The sequence below is a fragment of the Balaenoptera physalus genome, assembly GCF_965194825.1.
Source record: "Balaenoptera physalus genome assembly, chromosome: 1".
Lineage (NCBI taxonomy): Eukaryota > Metazoa > Chordata > Mammalia > Artiodactyla > Balaenopteridae > Balaenoptera > Balaenoptera physalus.
This window is the reverse complement of record NC_138882.1, coordinates 29,217,560-29,243,289: the sequence shown is the minus strand read 5'-3', so window position 1 is coordinate 29,243,289 and position 25,730 is coordinate 29,217,560. Positions and strand designations below refer to the sequence as shown.

The window sequence follows — 25,730 nt, the reverse complement described above, 5'->3', positions numbered from 1 at the left end:
TTTCCCACTCAGCCCACCAAACCTCTCTGCAAAAGCCCTCATTTGTTCCACAGAAAGTAAATGAGCATCCCCAGGAGCCAGTCATTGAGCTCAGCCGGGGGACGGAGACACACCTGCACTGTCCCCTCCCAGGGCCCCTGAGGCTGCTCGCAGGGAGGGGTGGTGCACAAGCCACACGCCCTGCAGTCACACAGGCAGCTGGTGTGCTTGTATAAGCGTCATATAACATATAAGTAAAGGAACATGGGTTCCAGGGCTTCTCACACACACCAAGATGGCGTCTCTGGGAGCGGGGCCCAGGAATCTGCATTTTAACGAGCTGTTTGGATAATTCAGTGAAGACAGTAGGGGTTGAGAGCCTCTGAAAGTGTTGGGAGGCAGAAAGAACAGAGAGTGATTCCAGAACGCATCGTCGTCCCTAGGCCCTGAACAAGTCATTGAAGTCTCTTCTAAGCCTCAGTTTCCACATCTGCATAGTGGGTACCATACCAGCCTAACTCAAAGGGACATTGGAAGTGTTAAATGAGGGCAGCTGCGAGGTGCATGGCAGGTTGTTTTGCATATATATTACAGGCCAAAGAAATATCAGGGTTTTTCTTTTCCTCTCTCCTCCCCAAACTGGGGAAGGTCCTGGGAGAAGCACAGGTTGGGCAGAGATCCTGTGGGACCAACAGCCATGGAACGATGTTCACAGCTCTCACCCGGCTCCTCCGGCGTGTGCAGCCACCTCATCCTGTACCTGTGCGGCCAGACCTCGACCAGCACTCAGCTGTCTGGGCAGGTCCTTGAGGGGGGCCCTGGGTGGTGCCAGCCAAAGGTTGGGGCCATCGGGTCTCCAAGACAGCTGGAGGGACTCACAGCACCAGTGGAGCTCCCGGCCTCCAAGAGCTGAGAACGACTTCAGAACTTGGGTTGTGGAGAGTCTTCTATACAAGCTCTGAGCATGTGGCGGTTTCTTCTCCATTCTGGACCACATCATTATCCTGTGGGGTTTGCCTTTTAACTCCCCATCTGCCTACCTGACAGCCCGCTTAGATCTTAACATGGGTCATCAATGCTTAGAAACCTCTTCCAGGGCTTTAAAAACCTGATAGTTGCCAAATGGATTGCAACATTTTTGTAAAATGCATTTAAAAAAACCCCTAAAACCTCAAAATTCTTCAGAAAAATGAGCAGGTCTTTTTTCCCTTCCCTGAAGCAACAGAAATGATCTGACCATCCCATGCTATCTGAGACTGGCCCATCTGGCTCGTCTCTAAAAGGGATCTTTCAGATTCAGATATTGCATTTGGAATTGTTTTAATGTGAACATGACAAAAGAAGCTTGGTAGAGAAAATGTTGGCTTTCAGTAGCAAATACTAGCATTCAAAGAGGAGGCAGGAACCCAGGCAAGCTCTCTACTCTCTAAACCAAAGGCCCACTCTTTGCGCCCAAGTGCGACGTTAGATCTGTTTCTGCCGTGGAATAAACTTGAACTCTGAGTTTAGTTTCCAGGGAGCCCTTGAGGCTGCCATTTGACCCCGGCAGGTATTTGGAGGGTGCTGCCTCCCGAGGGTTGCAGAGTGACCGGCCACATCCACTCCACACCCACCCTTCTCCTGGAGAGAGTCCTCTGGCTTGTCTCTGGTTTCGGGATGGTTTAGCTAAAGGCTTTCATTCTCCCAGCCTGGATGAATTAAGCATAATAATTTTGCACGTCAAACTCTAAAAATCTCTATCCACTGGATTCTCAAAAGAGAATGGATATTTTCTGGCCTGGGCAGCTGCTCTGAAGCTGAGTCACATCCCTCCAATTTGCTCCTGTGCCTGAGCCCTGGGCCCTGAAGCAGATGACAAGCTCGGGTTGGCCAGTGGCCTCTGACAGGAAACATCTAGCCTGTTAGGAGGCTTTATTATTCTAAATTGTTTCTGCTTAACTTCTGAAACATGCACAACAACATGCCTGGCCGGGGTCGCTGCTCAACGTCCTAACTGCCCCTGTGACATTCTTTGGCCATGAGAATTCCCGTCTCCCCTGAAACGCTGCTGGCGAGAGTCGGGCTGGCCTTGTGGCCGACCCAGTGGACGTGGCTCAGTTTGCTGATCGCCAAGTTCAAGGCTGCTCTTCTGACTTGTTCTTAGTTTAGGACTGATTAAAAACACTGGCTTTATGAATCTCCCGCTTCACTCCTGGGGAAAACACTTCTGGGAGACAGCTTTTGAAACATCATGAATTGCTATGTTAGTTCTTGTAGCGAAATAGAGACATGAAAACACTAACCCAGTCTTACTCCAAACATGATTCTCCTCTGTTCTCTTCAGGGACAGGAGTGGAGGACTGGGCCGTGGGAGTGACGGTGGTTGTTGGGGGGTGGGGACTTGAGGGGTGGTGTCCAGGATGCAGAACCTGGGCCCCAGGGGAGTCTTGGTAAGGCCTGACAGCTGGGAGCAGGGTCAGAGGTCTGTGACCCAGCGCCTGGGGCTCTTAACATCTGGCCAGGATGGGTGGCGGCAGCTGGTGAGGAACTTAGAGTCTTTTCTCGGGGAGGATGGAATCCGAGAGACGGGAAAGAATGGAAATTATCTGTCCACTTAGAGGACTGTCGTTTACATCAAGATTATTTTACTTGTATATTTATTTGGTGATGGATAAGGTTTCAGCTGATTTGCATTTTCTGATAGCCTCTGTCCCAACAGGCTGTTTGATTCCGTCCTCGGTGTTCAGTCTGGGGAGGGATGCCTTTTTAGTCCCTTCAGATGCATCACTTTTACAGTTTAGAAAACAGCATCTGAAACCGACTTATTGGTGATTAATCAGTTGGCCCTATGACTTTTGAGCATTTTTGGCAGTGAATTTTCTTTCTAATTTGATTTAAACTTGTGCATGGATCCAGCAGACGTATGTGATTATGTTCAAAATCATGGAGATTACCTCGTTCCACCAAAGGATTCATGAAGAAAGCTGAAAACACGCACAAGAGACAAAGACACAGATGATGACGAAGGGAGGAAAGGCCCGTTTGTGACCTGAAGGAAAGGGAGGGGGAGGCTTCAGAACTGTGAGCTCCAGTGAGGGCCGCGCAGCTCCTGCGGGCGCCTGCAGACTGAGCTGTAGGGTCGCCCAGCTGGGACTTGGAGGTGACCACAGAGTCTGTGGTGGTCCTTCCTGGAGCCCTGAGGGCTTCACCCAGTTACGTCGGCGCTCCCACGAAGCTAGCTACCTGCAAGACAGATGGTGCTTGAATAGAACAGCAGATACACTGAATAAAATAAATTAAAAAGCCTCCTCCTGAACCAAGATTTTTTGGAAAGAATTCTAAATAGATGAAAACAAACAATTTGATTTCAACCAAATTGTTGTTTTTTTGTTTTTATCCTGATTTTCACCCGAATTGTCAGTCTCAAAAATAAACACTGATACATTCCCAGAAAATATTTTTCAAATAAAAACTGACTCTGTTAAAGTTTGCCCTGATTCTTTCAAAACTGTGTACAAGACACTGTCAACCGAAGTGACTTGCATATTTTTTTAAATAAACTTGAACATATGCAGCGAAAATGTCATTAACTCCCTGCTGCCTGAGGGTTGTTAAAGAATGACGTAAGACCCCTGGCGCGGCATTTCTAACCTGGGGTCTGGCGACCCTCAGAGAAGCTTCCTCAAACTCAAATAGCATAGTTTAACTTTTTTTCTTTTTGTAACTAAAGGCCCTGTGTGCAATTGATATTGAAAAGTGCATACAGCTTCATTTAAGCCAGACTTGCTCTTCGTTAACAGTTAGTTCACTTTGTCCAAGAGTGAATAATTTCAGAATAAGACTCATGGAAGAAAAATAAACTGAACTTTACATTGCTTCAGATACATTTGCTCCACTTACTGCTTCCCAAGTCAGACATTACATTTTGCAATATAAATTCACAATCAAGATTTTAAAGGGAGCTAAATATTTTAATCCAATTAGACAAGTGAACAAAACACTGAATATTACATGTAGTGTAGATAAGTGGTTCTTGCCTTTAAAAGACTGTAATTCCGTCACATTACAACCCCAAATGTCAATGTTGTCTTTATTTTTAACGCTTTCAAACATGAGGCAGCCAGAGGCTCCACTCTCTGCTGTTGGTGACACTGTCTGTCCTTTGGGAATTCTTAAAATCTATTTACCATGGAAACATGGTGCGTATAAAGCACAGACCCCTGCCCATGTGCAGGGGAAGTGCTCGTGACTCATGAGATTCAAGAAAGCTGGAAGATGACACGCTGGGGATCCCGAGGGTTGTGGAAGGAGCCCCCGTGCCGGAGTGTGCCCTGGGGAGAAGCTGGCACAGCAGTCCCGCCCCTGGGCGTGCGTGGCCTCCAGCTCTGACTGCTCCTGTCTGTGCACAGGGCTCCCTGCATCCCCCCACGTTGCAAGTCCCGAGTCCAGATCGAGCTGCTGCTTTCCAGGAAGCTAAAGCGTCACTGTCCTCACTTTCTTTCTGCAAGGAAGTCTTTCCTGCCTCTACCGTTGTGTTTTTCTGGCTTCTGTAGTTCTCTTCCGATGTTGGAGCCCAGAGGCGGCAAAGCCAGGCCCCAGAGTCCAGGGAAAATGGAGCCTGAACTCTGCCTGCCACAGAGCTTTCATTGTCAGAGACCCAGCCAGGCAGCCGGGAGGAGGGAAGAATAAATCGAGGATCTGTGGTGGCGACCTTGCCGTGAACTCCTGCCCGTTTGGCAGCTGTGCTGGCCGGAGGGGTACGCAGCTCAGCCAGAGCTCCGGTGACTCGTGTGGGGCAGAGGCAGGCCTCTCCTGACCTGCAGTTCGCAACCTTGAGCCCCGTGCTGGGTGGAGAACTGCCTTCTTACAGGTCAGTGGTCATGTCTGAGGCCACGTTTCCACAAAGTTCTGCAGGGGACTGGTGAGGACAAATTGGTGACCACCCACAGGTCACATGGCTGATTTATTCCGGGTTGCCTGATATATCTGATTCCTACTTAATCCCACAAATATCAAACGCGGTTGCTCTTTCACTAAGCTGGTTGGAATAGCGTTAAAAAGAGCCTGGACTTTGAGGTCAAACTGCCTGGGTTCAAATCTCAGTTCTGGACCCACTTCAGGTAAGTTTTTCGCTTCCACATCGCTCAGTTTCTGGTTAAAAAAAAAATGGTAATAGAACCAGCTTCCTTTTAAAACGGAGCTGTCTGCATTACAGGGCCCAGAAGAGATGACCGTCCAGCAGGGTAGCACTGAGACCGCTGGAGGCTTGAAAGGGCCCCTTGGAGAAATCATTTAGCATCCTTTTTGCACAGATGGAAAAATCAGGCCCAGAGGAGTTTAGTGACTAGAACTGGCAAATGAATGGGCAGGGAAATGAACTTCCAGAGAGGCTGGTATTCATCCCCTGGGCCGTGGGCTGCATAGAAGGGGGAGGGAGGCCCCTCTCCCCCAGGGCAGCAGCCTGGAGCTGGGCCCCAGCTGAGAGAGCCGCAGAGCAGTGGCCTGGCTCCCAAAGTGGGGACACATGGAGGAGGGTACTGGTGGCTTCCCTGGAGCTCTGTCAGCTGAGGCCAAGCTTTGAAATGCCCCAGATAGAGGTTGGGGGAAGGAGTCTATCTTCTTTCTTGAGTTAAAAATAGATGCTTTTCTGACAGAGGTATGAGGAACAGGTCCTTTTTTATTTTTTTTCCTTTTTTTCACCTGGCCACACAGAGACGGAAAACATACAAATGAGCAAGGGAAAGAGCAAGAAGGAGGGATATTCCATTGGGAGGGGCTGCTAAGAGGCCGGGTGGAGATGCACAGAGAAGAGACAGATGATGGAGACACGGGGCAGGCCGAACTGTGAGCATCCGTATGCATAGGGCCTAGCTGGTGCCGTGACGTCCCTGGGCTGCAGGCTTGGGAACAAAGCCGCAGAGAAGGTGCGGCTGGACCCTGCAGTGTGGTTGCTTGGGGAACAATTCAGGTCACCCAGAGAGACTCGTTTTTTAAACTCTGAATTTAAAGTTCGGAAACAAATTAGACACACAAGTCAGGGTTTGTGGAGAGAAGGCTCTGTTAGGGTCTAAAACGAGAACAAAGAAAACGGGTCACTGATAGCGGGCTTGCAGTTGGGGAGCATTTATATTGTCTGTGGACAGCACTTCAGAAGACCAGCTGCCAGTGTGCTCTCAGCCCTTCTCAATCTGGAGGGCAGCCACTGACACCTGCAGATGTGGCCACACCACCCAGGGGGGTCCACAGCAAGGGGCCTGGGTGGCAGGTGTGATGGTCCAGGGACGGGAACATGGTGGCTGAGGGCTCAAGCCACAGTTCACACCGCTGTGTCCCATCGGCACACACACCCTCGTCTCCCTTACAGCCCGACCTCACGGTGTCCACACTGGTGTGGGCAGTGAACCAGCCTTCTGGAAATAGGCATAGCTAATGTCCCTAAGAAGTGATGGCAGACGAGCCGGATTTTGGCAGTGACTAAAGATTCTGTCTCTCTGGACATGCTCCCTGCCTAAGGGGAAGAACTGAGAAACATTCTTTACTAAACATCCAGACATCCAAGGGTGACACCGAGAGCTGTTTAGCAGGAAGACAGGGACATAACAGGGTACATGATTCATTCAGTCACATCTGCTGAATGCTCACGACGGGTCGGGCAGTGAACAGTAAGTACTGTGATATGAAAGTGAGGAGGAATGCAGGGCTTTGCACCAAAACCAAATGAAAGAGAAAACCGACGGAGCCCGGGAGAGAAATGTGGGCTGACCCCTGGGCAAGTGCCAGCAGGGAATGGGCCGGGCGATGGGCAGTTCCTGGCGTGAACCGCGAAGACTCATGTGAGAACTGCCCGTTTCCTGGAGCTTGGTTTTAAAAAAACCCCACAGTACATTTCCCTTCTACTTCAGGTCTTTACTGTTCTGTGTTGTGCATGTTACAGGTATGTGTCTTTTCTACCTCAAGTTCAGTTAAATTTTTTTTTTTTTTGAAACGTGCCTATTGCAGTTTATGCTTATTCTCGTATTCAAAGACGCCCTCGAATCTCTGAAGTTAGACAGTAAGCCACCATTTCCAGAGCACCCGGTGGGCAGGCAGCCTGCCTGTCTGTGGGACGGGAGGGTCATTCAAGCCAGTCATTCACTGGATCAGTTCAGTCAGGACCGGAAGGCAAATCAGCTCTTGGAGATCCTGTGTTTGATGGGCAAATGGAGCTGGCGGCAGCCTCTGAGGACAGGGGGCGCCCTTTCTGCAGTGGCAGGGCCCTGGGGCTCCCTGGCTTCCTTGTGCTGCTCCAGGAGCCCCATGGGCGCCACGGAAGAGGGTCCATCCACCTCCCAAACCCCCAGAGAGATGCACACAGACACCACTCACTTCCTCACCACGCCCGGGGCCCCCACTGTCCGAGAGCAGGGGCTGCACACCATACTCTAATTGCCCTGTGTCGAAACCCACAGAATTGCTCACTAAAAAGTCATGAGTGTCTCACATACACTGGGAAATCTACTTGAAATGTAAACGTTTCCTCATTTTTTAAAAAAGATAACAGGCTGATTTTCATATTTTTTTCATGCAAACTCTGATCTTGGACACGCTGATCACTCGTTGTCCTGTCTTGGAAATCCTCCACAAGTAATCGTGGCTTAAGTTGGGTAGACAAGAGCCCTCTCTAGTTCAGGAAATCTCTCTTGGGGAGTGCAGAGCCCACTTGTTTCTCTTGAAGATGATTCTCACCCAGCCAGAGACCAGATGGGGGCCCGTGTCCCTGCATTACATTCCAATTCATCTCTTGAAGTGAAAACTAGGATTTGGTAATCATTCTAGCCCTCTGTCTAGTCCCTACCATCTTAGTGACTTCACACTCCTGGAGGGCAAAGACCGTGTCTTAGTCATCTTCCCACACAGTACACAGTAGGTACTCGAGAAATGTCCTGTGCAATGTCACTATTTCCAGTGGTTTCTGACACCACTTCCTGACGTGGGTTAGACTACTTTGAACAGATGCATCCGCTAGGGCAGGCAGCAGTATTCAGTACTTTCCTAACTTGCGACTCCCTCAACCCAATTTTCATGAGCTAGTTTTGAAACATTTATTCCTGTTTAAAACTAGGAGACGACATACACTAAATTCCCTCTTCCAGCATGTGGTAGGTGGTTTCCATGTGAAAATGCCTTTATATATGTTAAAACACATTGTCTGCATCTAAACATTTGGAGGTGTTAGCTTGTTATCATTTCACCAGGAATTTCTTAGGGACACTTGGTCTATCCACATCCTGTTTTCTTGTCTAGTTTTACTCACTGTAATGTCTGAGCAATTTTCAGTAAACAGATTCTGGCACGAATCAGTGTCTCCTTTCTCCTGTCCACGGGGCAAGAGATGGCCCTTTAGCTGTGTCCTGTCATCAGACCACCCTTATTTAAGAGACCCGCAGAGATCTGGAATATAGCTTGTTTTCAGATTTAAAGCATTAAAAGAGTTCACCTTATATTCCTACAAACTTTTCATACAATTGGTTACGTACAATTTCTACATTTTTTGCATAAGAACTCTCTACAAAAACTTAGACAGAGGTAACTAAACCAGTGAGAAGACAAATCACATTGAAGAACATGATCTATTTAAACTTACTTTTTATTATCATTTTTTCCAGTTACCCAGCATGCCACAATCTGATTGCTGACCTGGATGAAACAGTGAAATAAATGATTTACAAAGAGATATTTACATTCATCTGATTTATACGTAAGATGCCACAATGCACCGCGACCTTCCCAGTGGACCCCACCTTAGACTGCGGCGGGCTGCATGGTCACCGCCACATTCGCTGCCGAGCGGTCCCTGCAGGATGGATGGGCTGGAGCTGAAGTCTGACACTAGATGAGGAGACCTCCTGGTGTATGTTTTCAGAAAAGGCTCGAAGTTATTATGTTTTTATATCTGCTCATTTGTATGCTCTGTTACACATGTGAATTTCAATAAATGAATTTTTTGAAGACTTGAAATGTTTCCTTTTTATCTTATAGTGATGAAAAAAACACACCAAAAAAAGGCACATATTTTAACTAGGCTAAAGGGTATTAAGGACCAAACCTTTCTTCCTGCCATTCATGTTTCTTTCCCTCTTGGTGAGATCTATATATATTATCCTTCAACTTTATCTGCTTTTAATCAACATCCCACAAGACTCCATTATTTATCATCCTGCTAATTTGTGCACAATCAGAAGACACCAGGAAGCACTAGGCATTATCCTCTCCACTCTGTTAACAACAAAAACAGACAAAAAGCATCTTTGGCTTGGTGGTGTCATGTGTCTTCTTCAGTATGCAGTAATTGAGAGGAGCCTAAAAATGTACTCAGTGAAATTGCAAAATTTACTTAGAGTTCTATCAAACATCTGTACACAGATCATCATTTTAGTTTAACATAATATCTCTACTATACACAATTAAGCCCTCAAGTGCCTTAAAGTAATAAAAATGGGCACTGAAAGTGTTGTGTTGTCCTTGAGGATGACAGTGGAACACACTAAGGGCAAGGCTGCAGTGGGGACAGGTCCCTGACCGCAGGCTGTTCTCCCTGGCACAGATCTGCCATCATCATCACATCACACCCTCCTCCTCCTCCTCCTCCTCACGGCCTCTCAGAGGGATGTGGATTAGGCTCTGGAGGCGGTGGGATGACACACCCGCAGAGACCATTGAGGCTCTTGAGCACGCACAAGGGTCAAGCCTGAAAGAATAGAACTTCTATTCAGATTCAGAAGTTTTTTTGATTTCATCAAGTGTGCTAGACATAAAGGTTGTCACATAAGATATATTAATTGTCCCTAATTCTGTTTCAGGAACAGTAAATAAATTACACAATATTCTAAAAATAGCACCTTTAAAGAATTATAGAGGTCACTTTATGTTAGCCTCCTGGATCTGTCAACCCCAGTGGTTTTGAGAGAAGAGCACATGTGAGAATGCCCTCCAGTTTGGCTGTGTGACATACACATACATGCTTGACCAACTTTGGTCCCAAAGCTGTTCCTCTATCTGGCTTAGTCACAGGAGCAAAGCCAAGTTTCTACGATAGTATATAGGTTTATGAGGTAAAATCAGAAAAATGACCCTAGGTAAATCAGACTGTAGTGCAACCATCCTACCCATCTATTACCCATGTTTCACTTGGTTAATTTGCCATGATGTTTTAAAAATATACTCTAAGAAAGGGAGTATGCAGCGCAACACATTATCAGGAAGACATTACTGATGAGCTACATTCCTTAAGAATTCTGGGTCCAAACCACCTGGTGTGAGGCCTATTAGGGGCTTAACAAATCTCAAAAAATACCTATTCTATCATCTCCAGCTTCACAGATCTCTCCTAAACCCATTGTTGGGAAGTCAGCATCCCCCCTTTGGAAGCAGCCCTTCATCAAAGTTTGTACAGTTGCATTACTGCCATTTTACTGAAGTAATAAAATAAATCTTGTGTGTGTTTTGAGCTACAAGAAATTTACATACTTTCCTGTCACATTTTATATAGAACGGGTTAATACCAGGTGACGCTATTAATCTTTTTTTTAGAAAAGAAGAATATTTAATTTTCTGAGATTACAGAACCACATCCAACAACAATAAACAGAGAAGTAGCAGATTGACATAGTGCTTTATTTAAGCTGTCTGTACGAAGGAAAATAATGTGCATCCCTATCATATACGTGTAAAAATACTAAGGATGTACAGTGTACAAAAACAGTTTCTTGTAGTTATTTCACATCCTTGTGGGTCATATACTTAAGGAAATAAACAGTTTTAGTATGACCAACAGTAATAGTAATACAGTTTCTTGGGTTCATAGTTGCGTCTGCTTAAAATCCTTAACCAGATGACTAGATCTTGCGCGGATCTAATGAAAGAACTAGCAAGGTCAAGAAATGTCACAAACTATAAAGCTACAGGGAGGTAATTCAATTACCAATTTAGAGGTTTTCTTTTTATTTAAATAAATACTTTACATTTCATGCTTGCCTGTAATGCACTACCAGGAGCAAGATAAGGAAATTCTACTGTAGACAGTACGAACAGTAGCAGCAAAGTGTGTACACTGAGGTGTAGTAGAAAGACCCTGCAGTTAGTAAGGAAGGCCCTTACTTTGTACTCTAAGAGAAGCAAGTGGCCCCTGCAAGAACAGTCAGCTTTAAGAAGCTGGAAATCAGGTATGGGAAATGGAAAACACTGGAATAATGCTATGTAGTTAGTGTGGAAAGCAAAGCTGTGAGCAGCCCTGCCAAAAACCCAAGCAGAGACGGCCAATTTCCTCCAAGATGGCTGCATCATGGCAAGAGGCAGACGTCAAGGAAGTTGGTACAGGAAGGAGTCTGCAAAGCCTGAACTTCTGCTATTCTGACAGAGTGACTCCAGGGCTAGGCCTTTCCGTCCACCAGAATCCGAAACTTCAGCTATAGGCAGACATGAGGGAAGTTTTAGAATCTCCTTCTACACACATTTCTGTTTTTCTATTGTTTTTCCATGCCAGCTGACTGAGATCAGGGAGTGAAAGTAAGGGATTCTTAAAATCAAAGCCAACAACACACCCCGTGTGACGCTAACAGAATCTCGGAGGGGATACGGGACTAAGCCCCGGGCACCAGCTGGGGACGGAGAGCCAGCTGTGCAGAGTGGCCAGCCTGAGGCACAGTCAACGCTGTCATTAATCCTTAGGAAGTGTCCTTGGCCAAGGTCATGGAAATCACCTTAAGATTTGGGGGGGGGGGGGTGGGAAACAACCCAAAACTATCTGTGTGCTTAGTGTATGGTGTACTTTCCCTCTGAAGAAATGAATGCTCTGAACACCAGCCAGTCTCAGCTTTCCTCTCTTCCTCTCACCTGTTTCTTTTTTATATAATGGATGCAAGACAACTTACAGGACATACCTTCTAGTCTACTTTCTTGTCAAAGTGAAACATTCAACATAATTCCAAGTGAAAAAAAAAAAAAAGTTGAGCTATATGTGTAAGTAAGAATGAACTACCATTTTACTGTAACTTCCTACTCAGTACTAAGGATGAACTTCACTCAGGTAGAAATATGAAAAATTAGGATAAAATCTATGTCTGAATATGTCTTAGCTGCCTTAGTAAAATGCCCTTTAACCCCCTGTCAGTCCCAGTGGTCCACCCACTGCCAGCAGTGGTTTCATATCTGTAAACCCACACTTCCAGCGTCAAGAGGCTAAGACATCTGCATATGAATATGATTCATCCTACTTAGAAAGTCACTTGCTCTTTCATACAATGCAATCATAACGCTACGTCATGCTGTAGTCTTCCATTTGGGAGCTGTCAGATAGTTTAACTAAAGTACATCTCCACGATGGCTCCATGGAGTCAGGAGCCCCCTGGACTTCATAGGCTGCTTTGGAAAATGTCAGCTCCTAGCACCAAAGGGTTTAATCTGAAGATCATCATTAATGAAAGAGAAAGATGAGGTTTGCATACATGTCCCCTTTCAGTGAGAAATGTCGGAATTGGAGGACATGAGTATATACAGAAAAAGAAAAGTTGGAGGTGTTCTTTTTTGTTTTGTTTTTTCCCTGATGGCTTAATTCAGTGATAAATGTACCATGATCAGAATAAACACACCAGGTCCTTATCCTTTACTGCCCACTTCGTAAATACTTGAGATGTGTTCATTTTGCCAAGTAAAGTTCATTTCTTATCATCCAGGTCTCAATTTTCTCCATTACATTATGTTGCCAGGCCATCATAATATTTCAGTTCTCAAAAGAGCAAATATAACACCCATTTGCTTCAACCCCTTGGCATGGATAGTTGGGGATTTCTCATTTTTAGCACCAAGGGGTTAAATGACAGCATCTCTTCTCCTAAAGCCAAATTCTAATCTATATGTACAATTTCAGAGCCTCATCAAAATTTTTTTACATAGGAGAAAAAGTGCATGATTCTCATCGGCGTGTACATTCCTTGCACATAGGTCAAAAGAAACTGCAGTAAGTCTGTTTTATGTTAAGTTGGAGCTGCATTTGCTAACATGACATACAATTCTCATCACTAAAAAATAAATACTACTGCAACATAAACAAAATCATAAAAGGACATTCAAAGTTTTAACATCCGAGAAAAAGCTAATTCACGTAGAACTGAAAGGAAAAAATTAAAACAAATAAGGCAAACACCTGTTTACCTTGGTGTACAAATTTTGGTGAAAAGCAGGATCATTACACCTGTCTACATTCTTCAGCCATCAGAGGTGATAATATCAAGAAGGGAAAAAGGTTTCCAAGCACAGGGGAAATAAAACGCTCTCTGGTGCAAATCATATCATAGACCCTTTAAGTGACCTACTCTGCTGTGCATATGCTTCCTTCCTTGGTCGAACAATGTTCCTTTGCCAACAACTGCCTGTGAAATCTGGACATCCACATGTAATACCAGGCTTCCTCTGCAGTATCGAATAAGAATTTATATTTATAAATGTATATATCTATCTTAATAGTTGTTCATTCCTTCTCTCAAATGCTTCCTAATGAATTCCAGTAGGATCTTACTGATACATAACCTATTTTACGCACTGATCTGATATGCTTTATTAAAATTTTGCATATGCACATCACCACGCTTCCACAATTGCTTGTTCTGAATTATAAACTAAATCTTCTTAGTCTAATTAGTTTTTGATTTATCGTCTAGAAAGTTAAAAAATGTACCTAGAATCGTTTAGCCTTCACTGTTAGGGAAAAACAAAAATTAAAAGACCAAAAGATGACAGTTGGTGCACAAATGAACAATGGTGGGCTCATGACTTCCAAAGATTGTAAAATTACCTCTTAAAGTTGCTATAATAGTAAGACAGTAGCAGCAACAGCATGAGACCTTAGACTGAGATACAATATCATGCAAAAACAAAAGTCGAGTATGTCTGCATATATGTGTGTTCTCATGTGGGTGAAAGGCGGCGAGGGGCGAAGACCTTGGACTGGTCTGGGATGTCTGAAGGTGCTCCTGCATTTGTAAGAGCTAGGACTGCTGTGATGTCCAGGAATCATTTTCAGTCACAAATCTAAGATGACAGTGAAGTAGCAGAAGAGACTCATTCTCGCCCGCTCGCGGAGTAGGAGAACTGAGGGAAGTGCGGCCGCCTCTCATTGTCCATGCAATCCATACCGTCCTCATCATCTGCGGGCAGGAAACAGCTGTTTTAATTTTACATTAATGTTTTGCAACATAATCTCTGCTCTATATAGTTCTAACCCCTAAGGTAATAAAGATTAACGGAGGCAATAGCTCCCAGAAACTTATGTTTATCAATAAAACATAGGATGGACACACTTATTTCAAAAACTTTCTCACTTTCAAATACATGACCTATGAAGAAATAATACTATCAAATCATCTCCTTCAAGACACTAACATTCCAAGGCTCAAACTGTGAAAAACTATTGAAGAAGACAAGATTTTTAAAAATAAAAAGGAACAAATGATCTTCAATAACCTTCACTTTCATGAAAACATGCACGTCAAAATTACAAAGTCAAAGAATCCTAAGGCACCCAAAGTATCTGCCTAGAATCCAGTATCAATCTGTCTTCAGATGCTTGCATTTCTTCTTCATGGTGCTTTAGGTGTGATTGCAAAATAAAGCTTATTACGATTCCATTTCCTTTGAGCCCTTGATTACATGTTTAAGATTTTACATTCTTTATTCTACATCTAATATCTGCCTTAACTCACTGTTCCTAATTTTCCTATGATAAAACTTTAATGTAGAATAAAGAGAATAAGTCAAGGAAAGAGAGGGAAAGAGGCCAGCATCTAAGTATTAGTTCATCAGGAAACAAATGGGGAGACTTGCAAGGCACGGAAAGAGACTATTTCCATTTAAGCTGCTCCTCCCTTTCCTCTTCCCTGTTTTCTTGCATTTGAAAGGTTACAAAGGATCACCCAACCTCTTCCCATAACTATTCTGATGATTAAAATCTTGCAGTGTCAGAATGCTCTTCCTTATATGTGTCATGAATTCAGTCGCTCAGTCCACAACGTTCCCTGTGCATCTGTTCTGGGCTCTGCGCGAAGGCCCTCCCTGTGTCCTCGGGGCTCACCCCGCTAAACCCCTCTGCTCCACTTGCGGTGCCTTTGGTCATATGCTGTGCTACAGGAAATAAGCGAGAGTCTTTCAAATACCCAAGCTTCTTCAAGCAAAATAATTCCACTTCCTCAAATTCATATAGGAAGTACATTACCAATTCTTTTAATTTTCCAACCTCTCCAGGGAGCATCAATTTCATGTAGTAGGAGAAGGAATACAGGCCAGCCCCCAGTGCATCACGGGCACTGACCCTGTTACACAAAAAGGATGATGCTTTGCATTCCTCTGAAGAATAACAAACATTCATGCTCTTTTCTCACTGTTCTTTTCAGTATTCTATTTTTAATAGAAGATTCTAGAAATGGGATCAAGTTGCTAACCAAACTTTGTAGTCTTGAATGTACCAGAAAGTATCACTGTATTAGGTGGGACTCAATCTAACAAGTAGCATTTGAGGCTCCCTGCTCCATGTAAACCTCCCTCCTGCAAACAGACCTTTTAAACAATAGTCCTCATTTCCAGATAGTACTGTGATTTGGGGAAATCTCTGCCTCCTTATAAAATACCAGTTAGGTACCAAGCAAACCATCTTTTAGGTCAAACACCTTCCGCAGTATTTTCAGATATACTAAAGATGGTAGGAGCTGTGGATGGCATATAAAACCTCTGTAAAACTCTATAAAAACTCTCTAGAGGAAAGGCAGCTAAAATCTTAATGTTCAGACTCTGACACGTGCCAATCACATTTCAAAGGAATAGTTTTTCTCCCTGGCAGCTTTGTTTTGCTGGGTGTGTTTCTGCACAGCGAACAGACAGCACATGTGGGAAGCCTGGTGTTGTCTGCCAGAGAAGGGCTTGCCCAGCTCGCTGGGCTGCCACCAGGCCTTGCACCAGGGCAGGGAGGCCTGAAGCCCAGGGCAGCCTGGCTCTCGACAGGAGGAGGGGTTGAGTTTCCTTTCCAAGGAGTATTGTTGCTATGAGGCTGCAGTGTCAGCTGAAAGTTAAAAGAGAATCTTCATTCTGTCACTTTAGTAACAAATTAATCCCATTTCCGAACGTAAATCTAAATCTTGTTGATAACCATGTGAGGGCCCCGCATCTGCATCTTCTTTAAAGTCAATTATATCACCCTCTCCCTCCATCTCCCTCCTGTTCTTCTGAGCTTGGCAGTAGTGAGGGGCAAGTCTCTGATCATGGCCCCAAGAAGAGCTGTGAGTTGGGAAGGCGCTGGGGCAGGAATGAGGGTTTCCCCTGGGCCCTCAGTGCTGCGCAGGCCAGCGGGGCTGTGGAAGGAGGAGAGCTGGATGCAAGTGACAGCTGACAGGACAGCTGGCTGCCCCAGCCAGGCCTTCACACCCAGTCAACGTATATAAATACGTTCCTGCACTGAAGGAAGGTTCAGAGGGAACAGTGATGATGATGGACGTGAACTATGCAAAAAACCCCAAAGAGCACACATCCGGGAAAAGAAAACGGTGATCAACCCTACATTCTACATCTGAATCCCTGGATCCAGGCAGCATTAGCTGCCCAACTTCCTTAGAACATTTAACCAAACTAATTATACGGCAGCAAAAGCTACTAGGAGCTCAAACAAATCCTCTTTTTCTCTAAGAGGAGGGCAGAGGACCATTAACGGATATAATGCAAGACGACACATTCCAAAATCTGTTCAATTAATTAACACCAGTGAGGAAAATCTGGCATGTTACTGCAGCTGTTTGTAAAAAAGGAACATTTGCCTTTCTAACTGCTGATTTGTTCTAAAAAATAACTCCATTCTGTTTTATAAAAGCAAGGTGGCAAGTGGGAAGACAATCGCTAACTTAATGGTCCTACTGTGGGTTTTTATGAACAAAACCTCTGTGCTTTTAGCAGCTTGAGAGCTGCAGTGGTCTCTCACCAGCAACACTATTCAAAGCTGCAAGAAGAGAAGATTATGTTAAATGTAATCACAGTTCAAGGCTTCACAGATTTTCCTTTGATCTGCCTCTTAAGGGGATTTAGGATATACCCAGGGATCATCCAAGAGAAAACACTGCCCTTGTGCCCTGGAAGAACCCAGGGGCTGCAGTCCACAATTACTGAGGCTACTCCCTAAGGCAGGAGCCCAGCCCCGCGGCCTGGTGCTGAGAGCCGCAAAGGACAGGCTGCTGGTGTCCACACCTTGGCCTCAGCCCACCTGCTGAGCTCTTTCCCCTGATTTTTCTCTCTAGAAACCCTGAACTGGAAAATAAGCTGGCAGGTCCACAGGGTCCTCCTGCCTCTAGATTGTGGTACACGCTGTCAGTCTAGATGATGCTTGCTGGATGCACGTTTTTGGGCCACCTAGGGCCCAGTATCAGGGCAGGGCCACGCCTCACTGCTAGCATGATATTTTAGTAGTCCCTCCCCCATCCCCATCCCCATGTCCACTCTTTTTTGCTAGGTATTTACCTACCATCATCCTTCACATAGTGGGTCACAGAACAAAGAACACTGTGGATTGGTTAACCTGATGCTTAAATAAAATTAAGAATAGGGTTATTTAAACCTATAGAGAACTCTGGGTGCCTTTCCTAAAGAGATGGCTTCTCAGGCACACACAGGGGAAAGACGGGGCTCCTGGAGATGATCAGCCCTGCACTCCCCTTTGACCTGTCACATTCCAGAGCTAGTGAGGGGCAGAGCCAGGACACAAAGCAGGGTCTAAGTCCAGGGCTTTCTTCTATCCCATCATTCTCTTCCACACTGGGATTTTACTTTTAACTTTTTGGAGTAAAATATGCACTCATGGCTTTGCATTTATTTACACAGCCTACCTATTTCTATGACTTTCAAAATAGCACATTTAGTTTGTCCTAAGAATTAGAATCCACAAATACCAAAAGCTCTATTTAACTTCGCAAAGCTCCCTGTGAAATCACGTGAGGAGGTAAGCCAGACACAGATTCTGGGCTGTGACGGGCAACAGCACTGCCTGGAGAGAGTCGGGCCTCCTTCTGGCCCTGAAACCACCAGGCCTCGCCATAATCCGCTTATTTACTCATTTAACACATGTTCACTGAATACCTATGCTGAGCCAGGTACCTAACTCGGAGCTGGGGTTAGCAGTGAACAAGACAAACCAAATCCTTCTCAGAGCTACTGCATTCAAGCTGGAGAAACAGACAGTAAACAAAGAGACAAATTAACCAGAAGAATACCAGCAAGTAAAGGTGTCAATGTAGAGAATTGGGGTGGGGGGCGGTGGTGATGGGGTCTGATGGACTGCACTGTTTTTAAGGTAGGGAGGCTAAAGAAAGCTTTCTGATAAAGTGACATTTAAAGAGATCTGAAGGACAAGTAAGAATTTATTTATGCATATGTCTGGGAAAAGAGAATTCTAGGCAGAGAAGAGTAAACACACAGTCCCAAGGCACAGCGAGGCACAGCAAGGCGTGTTCGAGGTGGGGCTGGAACCCAGGGACTGTGGAGAAGATGGACAGGATGAGGTCTGAGAGGAGGATGGGACCAGATCTGACACAGCCATGCAGCCAGTGTGAGCAGCTGCATTTAGAGAGCAGCAGTGGGGCCCCTGGAAGGTTGGAAGCAGGGGAACGATGTGGTCTGATTACAATTAAGGTTATATCCAAACGATGAGACTCTAGGGTGGGAAGTACTCCTAGGCCAGTCCAACAACTCAGTGGTGTCGCCCAGAATTTCTGACAATTGTATCACCACAGCCCGCGCTGGGCCAGGGGAAACCATGCCAAGGCTATGCCCCCTGCTCCTACTCAGACGGTCCTTAGCAGATTGCCCACAACTCCACAGGCTTTCCTAACATCATCTTCAACCCTCAGAGATCCTGACTCTAGCAGTGAAGCCCTCACCCACCACTGGTGACAAACCATGAGCAGTGCTTCAACATACTGCCCTTTCACAGCTTAACCTGGGCATCGTTGGCCAAGCTGTAACTCCTGCTCCTGACTACAGCTAACACTAACTGCGGGGCTTAGGGAAGCTCAACTTCTCTCTGGGTTTTAATTTCTTCCCTTATAAAATGAAAGTTAAGAGGCTCTTAACCTCTTGCAAGTCTAAGGAAAGAAAAGTGCATATGCACACATAGTTATATTTTTCATGTCACAGGGTTCACAGTCCCTCTTTTTGTCAGGCCCTGGGTCTCAGGTTAAAAACTCTTGGCCTAGATGACTCCTAGTTTGCGTTTCAATGCTGTAATCAATTGACTACATCCACAGTTGAAACAGCACTTCAATCTTCCCTCTCATGGATTCTCAGTGTAAATTAGCACTATCAACTAATCTGCCTTTTAAAAAGGAAAGAGAGGAGAAGGAATGTAGGAAAGGATATAATAAAAAAGAAAAGGAGAAAAAAACTAAAATGATGTTATTGTGAGCCAAAAGATGTGTGATTGAAGAAATCTTTTAGCTATCCAAATGTGTCCCTGAAACTCAATTTTATCCTTACTCCTTAACTAATGATGACAGAATACAGACCTCTGTCAGCATATGAGAATGTTTATAAATTATATAACAACCTTTTCTTCCCTTTAAGTGAAAGGTCTTCACCAAAGTGTAGGGCACACACTAGTACATGTGGAATGACTTTAAGTGGTGCATGAATGTATAGTTTTAATAGATATGTAATTTAATTTATAATATCAAAAATTACTAGCAAACCAAATTATGTCTTCACAGATATTATTGCTTAAGACACAGCTAAGTAAAAAAGAGTGATTCAGTTTAAAGTGAATTTAAAAACTACTAAGTAAGCAGGAGACCAGAATTAGCAAAATTTTGAAGGTGGTGTCTGAATGAGCAGTGGGAAATGTGGGAGGTCTTCATTTCCGAATCCTTTCATCTGATGTCAAAATAATCTATTAGAGAATAGTAAGGAAGGGCTAGTTAGTCTATAATTTAGTCTATAATTCTCAACTCTACAATTTTTCCATATATAATTTTTTTTTACTCAAAACAACTTTTCTCTTAGCTACCTGTATTTAGATATTTCCACATTGAAAACCCCATGTTCTTAAATGGAACAGAATAAGTCACTGTGGAATTTGACCTTGAAAATATCCAGTTTAAAAAAATGGCTGTTTTCTTCAATTGCATTAGAACATAATCAATTTCCTTCTAGATTTACTTACACTTTTCAGGTGGTGTTATTGTAATAGTCTGAGCTGTAAATTCTTCATCAAAGTATCTGGTGTCTGTCTCAGATGTTACTTGAGGCTTAAAAGGAGGTACAAGCTGTAAGAAACAAAAGAGTACTGTTAACAGACTTCAGTTTAGGAAAATTCATTTCTAGGATAAAATTAGAGAGCAAATACTAAATGAACAGTGCAAGAAGCTAGACTGCTCAGTGACTGTGTAAGGTAGATGTGGTATTTAGCTTCACAGTCAAGACCTGGTTGTCCTATATAATATTTGAGGGATTGTGTGAAACAGAATAATTGAGAACCAAAGAACAGGGTGCTTCCATGTCCTGGCTATTGTAAATAGAGCTGCAGTGAACATTGTGGTACATGACTCCTTTTGAATTATGGTTTTCTCAGGGTATATGCCCAGTAGTGGGATTGCTGGGTCATATGGTAGTTCTATTTTTAGTATTTTAAGGAACCACCTAAGTGTCCATCGACAGATGAATGGATAAAGAAGATGTGGCACATATATACAATGGAATATTACTCAGCCATAAAAAGAAACAAAATTGAGTTATTTGTAGTGAGGTGGAAGGACCTAGAGACTGTCATACAGAGTGAAGTAAGTCAGAAAGAGAAAAACAAATACCGTATGCTAACACATATATATGGAATCTAAAAAAAAAAAAAGGTTTTGCAGAACCGAGGGGCAGGAGAGGAATAAAGACACAGATGTAGAGAATGGACTTGAGGACACGAGGAGGGGAAGGTTAAGCTGGGACAAAGTGAGAGAGTGGTGTGGACTTATATACACTACCAAATGTAGAATAGATAGCTAGTGGGAAGCAGCTGCATAGCACAGGGATATCAGCTCAGTGCTTTGTGACCACCTAGAGGGGTGGGATAAGGAGTGTGGGAGGGAGGGAGATGCAAGAAGGAAGAGATATGGGGACATATGTATATGTATATACAGCAGAAACTAACACACCATTGTAAAGCAATTATACTCCAATAAAGATGTTAAAAAAAAAAAGCAAAAAACAAAAAATAGGGTGGGAAGAAGATACTGAAAAGTCTGTCCTAATATTTTTTCCTAGTAGAATACATACAAAACCAATGGATTTGGGCTGCTGAAACAAAATGTAGGCTCTTCCTAGTGCAGGAAAAGCACAACCTTGCTGGCTTTCTCTAGCTCTTCCTGGTGCCTAGCTGAACAGGTTATTATTAAAAGTGCAATTTAATAACATAGTTGTTACCTACACAGTTGTTACATAGATCACAGATGGAGTGCTGTCTCTATACTTGGCAAAGAAATATAACTCTGCTTGCTTGAAACCCTCTGGAACAGGGGTTCTTGGCAGCCCCCAAAGTGACGTGCAAACGCTTTGTCCATAGATTTTATCCCGTTCCTCAAAAGGAACCATGACCCAAAAGATTAAGAGTAACTGCTCTAGGGTTGAGAGAACTGGACTCATTCGCCTCTGACCGGCAGCCGGCATGGGGTGGGGGAAAGTCTTGGGGTGCTGAAGATTACAGAAGCCTGAGCCACGTGAACCTCCACTTCCGCTAACCTCTGCTGGCTGGGAGCGACAGGAACCAGGAGGGGGCTCCTGATTCTCAAGGCTCCAGCCTCACAGGTGAGAGCCTACAGGTTTCTTTTTAACATAGGAAGCCCAGACTCAGGGCGTGGAGTCAGAGTATGTGCTCTGATGAATACCATTCAGATAGAAAAATGGAAAACATAGTGACAGAAATTAGTATATTTTATAAACATTTTACAGAAACAAATACACAACTGGCATCATTCAATGCATTTTCCACTGTTACTGTCACCAAATTTATGTTAAATAAGACAAAAATCTTTAAATTATTCTCCAGACAATGTGTTTTTTTTAATTCATGCTATTTTATTTATTTTTTGTACATCTTTATTCGAGTATAATTGCTTTATAATGTTGTGTTAGTTTCTGCTGTACAAAAAAGTGAATCAGCTATATGTATACATATATCCCCATATTCCTTCCCTTTTGAGCCTCCCTCCCACCCCTCTAGGTGGTCACAGAGCACCGAGCTGATCTCCTTGTGCTATGCAGCAGCTTCCCACTAGCCATCCATCTTACATTTGGTAGTGTATATATGTCAGTGCTACTCTCTCACTTCGTCCCAGCTTCCCATTCCCCCCGTGTCCTCAAGCAAGTTCTCTACGTCTGATTCTTTATTCCTGCCCTGCCACTAGGTTCATCAGTACCGTTTTTTAATATTCCACATTATGCATTAGCATACGGTATTTGTTTTTCACTTTCTGACTTACCTCACTCTGTATGATAGACTCTAGGTCCATCCACCTCACTACAGATAACTCAATTTTGTTCCTTTTAATGACTGACTAATATTCCATTGTATATATGTGCCACATCTTCTTTATCCATTCATCTGTCAAAGGACATTCAGGTTGCTTCCATGTCCTGGCTATTGTAAATACAGCTGCAATGAACATTGTGGTACATGACTCTTTTTGAATTATGGTTTTCTCAGGGTATATGACCAGTAGTGGGATTGCTGGGTCATATGGTAGTTCTATTTTTAGTTTTTTAAGGAACCTCCATACTGTTCTCCATAGTGGCTGTATCAATTTACATTCCCACCAACAGTGCAAGAGGGTTCCCTTTTCTCCACACCCTCTCCAGCATTTATTGTTGGTAGATTTTTTGATGATGGCCAGTCTGACTGGTGTGAGGTGATACCTCATTGTGGTTTTGATTTCCATTTCTCTAATGATTAGTGATGTTGAGCATCTTTCCATGTGTTTGTTGGCAATCTGTATATCTTCTTTGGAGAAATGTCTACTTAGGTCTTCTGCCCATTTTTGGATTGGGTTGTTTGCTTTTTTGATATTGAGCTGCATGAGCTGCTTGTATATTTTGGAGATTAATCCTTTGTCAGTTGCTTCATTTGCAAATATTTTCTCCCATTCTGAGGGTTGTCTTTTCGTCTTGTTTATGGTTTCCTTTGCTGTGCAAAAGCTATTAGGTTTCATTAGGTCCCATTTGTTTATTTTTGTTTTTATTTCCATTTCTCTAGGAGGTGGGTCAAAAAGGATCTTGCTGTCATTTATGTCATAGAGTGTTCTGCCTATGTTTTCCTCTAAGAGTTTTATAGTGTCCGGCCTTACCTTTAGGTCTTTAATCCATTTTGAGTTTATTTTTGTGTACGGTGTTAGGAAGTGTTCTGATTTTATTCATTTATATGTAGCTGTTCAGTTTTCCCAGCACCACTTATTGAAGAAGCTGTCTTTTCTCCATTGTATATTCTTGCCTCCTTTGTCAAAGATAAGGTGACCATATGTGCGTGGGTTTATCTCTGGGCTTTCTATCCTGTTCCACTGATCTATATTTCTGTTTTTGTGCCCCTACCATACTGTCTTGATTACTGTAGCTTTGTAGTATAGTCTGGAGTCAGGGAGCCTGATTCCTCCAGCTCTGTTTTTCTTTCTCAAGATTGCTTTGGCTATTCGGGGTCTTTTGTGTTTCCATACAAATTGTAAAATTTTTTGTTCTAGTTCTGTGAAAAATGCCATTGGTATTTGATAGGGATTGCACTGAATCTTTAGATTGCTTTGGGTAGTACAGTCATTTTCACAATGTTGATTCTTCCAATCCAAAAACACAGTATATCTCTCCATGTGTTTGTACTGTCTTTAATTTCTTTCATCAGTGTCATATAGTTTTCTGCATACAGGTCTTTTGCCTCCTTAGGTAGGTTTATTCTTAGGTATTTTATTCTTTTTGTTGCAATGGTGAATGGGATTGTTTCCTTGATTTCTCTTTCTGACCTTTCATTGTTAGTGTATAGGAATGCAAGAGATTTCCGTGCATTAATTTTGTATCCTGCTACTTTACCAAATTCATTGATTAACTCTAGTAGTTTTCTGGTGGCATCTTTAGGATTTTCAGACTATGTTTTAGAAAACCAAGGGATGAGCAGAATTAAAAGCATTTTTTCGAAATAAAGGACCACATTTCAGTTTACAGCACATGTTACAAAGCATTTTAAATTTCTTTTCTTTTTAACATTCTTTCTCTATGCCCCCAGTACACAGATATTCTAAAGTCTCTATCATTAGCAATCACTTTTTTGGGAACTGAAACAAATTCAGGTTCCACTGATGAGCTGTAATGGCTGCTAAGGTACCAGAACACGTTTGTAGCTGCTCTGTTAGGATGACTGGAAACAAGCAAGCAGTTCACTCCACTGATGGAAATCTTCCCTCTTCCATTCATTCAAAAGCTCATTCTCACACTGCTTTGTTTTTCTTCAAGACTTTTCAACATCTGACACATATACACATGCATCACCATTACACCTCCTTCCCAATAAAATAAAAGTTCCACAAGAGCAATGATTTTTAAAGTCCCTCACTGGCATCATACACATGCAGACAACACTAACAATAATAGTGACGGGAGAATTTTTGGTTTTCCTTTTAGAAAACTGAGGGATAACTGCCTCTCTGGCAGGCAAGTAGGAGACTGGGATTCTGGTTGTGACTTTCTTTCTGATTCACCATTCTACAAATGTTCAAAAAATAGGTCTCATCCTTTCAATAAAAAAAAATTAACCACAAGAAGTTCTTTGAGCAGAAATGGGCTTCTATTGGGCATGTGGAGTAGGTCTTGCTTACCTCTGCCCACCCTTTCCATCTGGTTCCTTCTGATGGCAGAAATGTAAATCTTAAATCTGCCTTCAAGTTAGGGGATAGCTGTTATTTTTTTAGATGAGAGAGAGAATGGTCACCTGAAACTTTAAAAAAACTGAAAGAAATCTTTAAACAGTTTTCAAAAGATTACAGGAAGCTTAAACTAGTCTCTGTTCAAATGTCATGATACTACATTTACCTGACCTCCTCTCTCAAACAGCTGCCTTCCCCATTATTCTATCCTCACACTGCTTTATTTTTCTTTAAAAGACTTTTCAACATCTGACACATACACACCTACCTATACACGTGCAAAATACATGTGTATTGTCATTACACCTCCTCCTCAGTAAAATATAAGTTCCACAAGGGTAAGTACTTTTAAAGAACAGTTTTATGATTGACATACAATAAACTGCACACATATCTTAAGAGTGTACAAAAAAAGAGTATACAATTTGATGTTTTGACATATGTATATACCCATCACTTGTAGATATTTTCTCATAAACCTATGTAATCCTGTCCTCTCTTCTATCCCCTTGCAGGCAATAGCTGACCTGCTTTCTGCCATGAGTGATTTGTTTATATTTTCTTGACTTTTATGTATTTGGAATCAAATAGTATGTATCCTTCGTCTGGTTTCTTTCACTTAGCATGATTATTTTGACACTCCCACATCATTGCTTGTATCAATAGCTCATCCATTTTACTGTTGGGTAATATTCCATCATACAGATGTACCTCAATTTGTTTATCCATTCACCTCTCCATGGACTTCTGGGTTGCTTCTAGTTTGGGGCTATAACAAATAAAGCTTCTAGGAATCTTTATGCCCAAGTCTTTCCCAAAGTAGTTGCATTG

At 43.2% G+C, this 25,730-nt stretch overlaps 2 protein-coding genes across 11 annotated transcripts in view; one reads left to right on the top strand and one right to left on the bottom strand.

Moving 5' to 3' along the window:
- The window catches only part of SDCCAG8 (SHH signaling and ciliogenesis regulator SDCCAG8), a 263,302-nt gene extending 251,584 nt beyond the window's left edge, over window positions 1–11,718 (top strand). For 3 of the 5 annotated variants that reach the window (XM_082470278.1, XM_082470276.1, XM_082470274.1), the window contains one exon: window positions 8,604–11,718. In XM_082470278.1, coding sequence (XP_082326404.1) covers window positions 8,604–8,655 — 52 coding nt within the window. In that variant the 3' untranslated portion in view covers window positions 8,656–11,718. Of the gene's footprint in view, window positions 1–627; window positions 5,689–8,603 lie in introns of those variants that run through there. The other 2 variants (XM_082470277.1, XM_082470275.1) reach the window with 1 other exon arrangement.
- The window catches only part of AKT3 (AKT serine/threonine kinase 3), a 392,413-nt gene continuing 377,273 nt past the window's right edge, over window positions 10,591–25,730 (bottom strand). For all 6 annotated transcript variants that reach the window (XM_082470477.1, XM_082470480.1, XM_082470479.1 and 3 more), the window contains 2 exons: window positions 20,177–20,279; window positions 10,591–14,138 (listed from right to left, as the gene is read on the bottom strand). In XM_082470477.1, coding sequence (XP_082326603.1) covers window positions 14,053–14,138; window positions 20,177–20,279 — 189 coding nt within the window. In that variant the 3' untranslated portion in view covers window positions 10,591–14,052. The remainder of the gene's footprint in view (window positions 14,139–20,176; window positions 20,280–25,730) is intronic.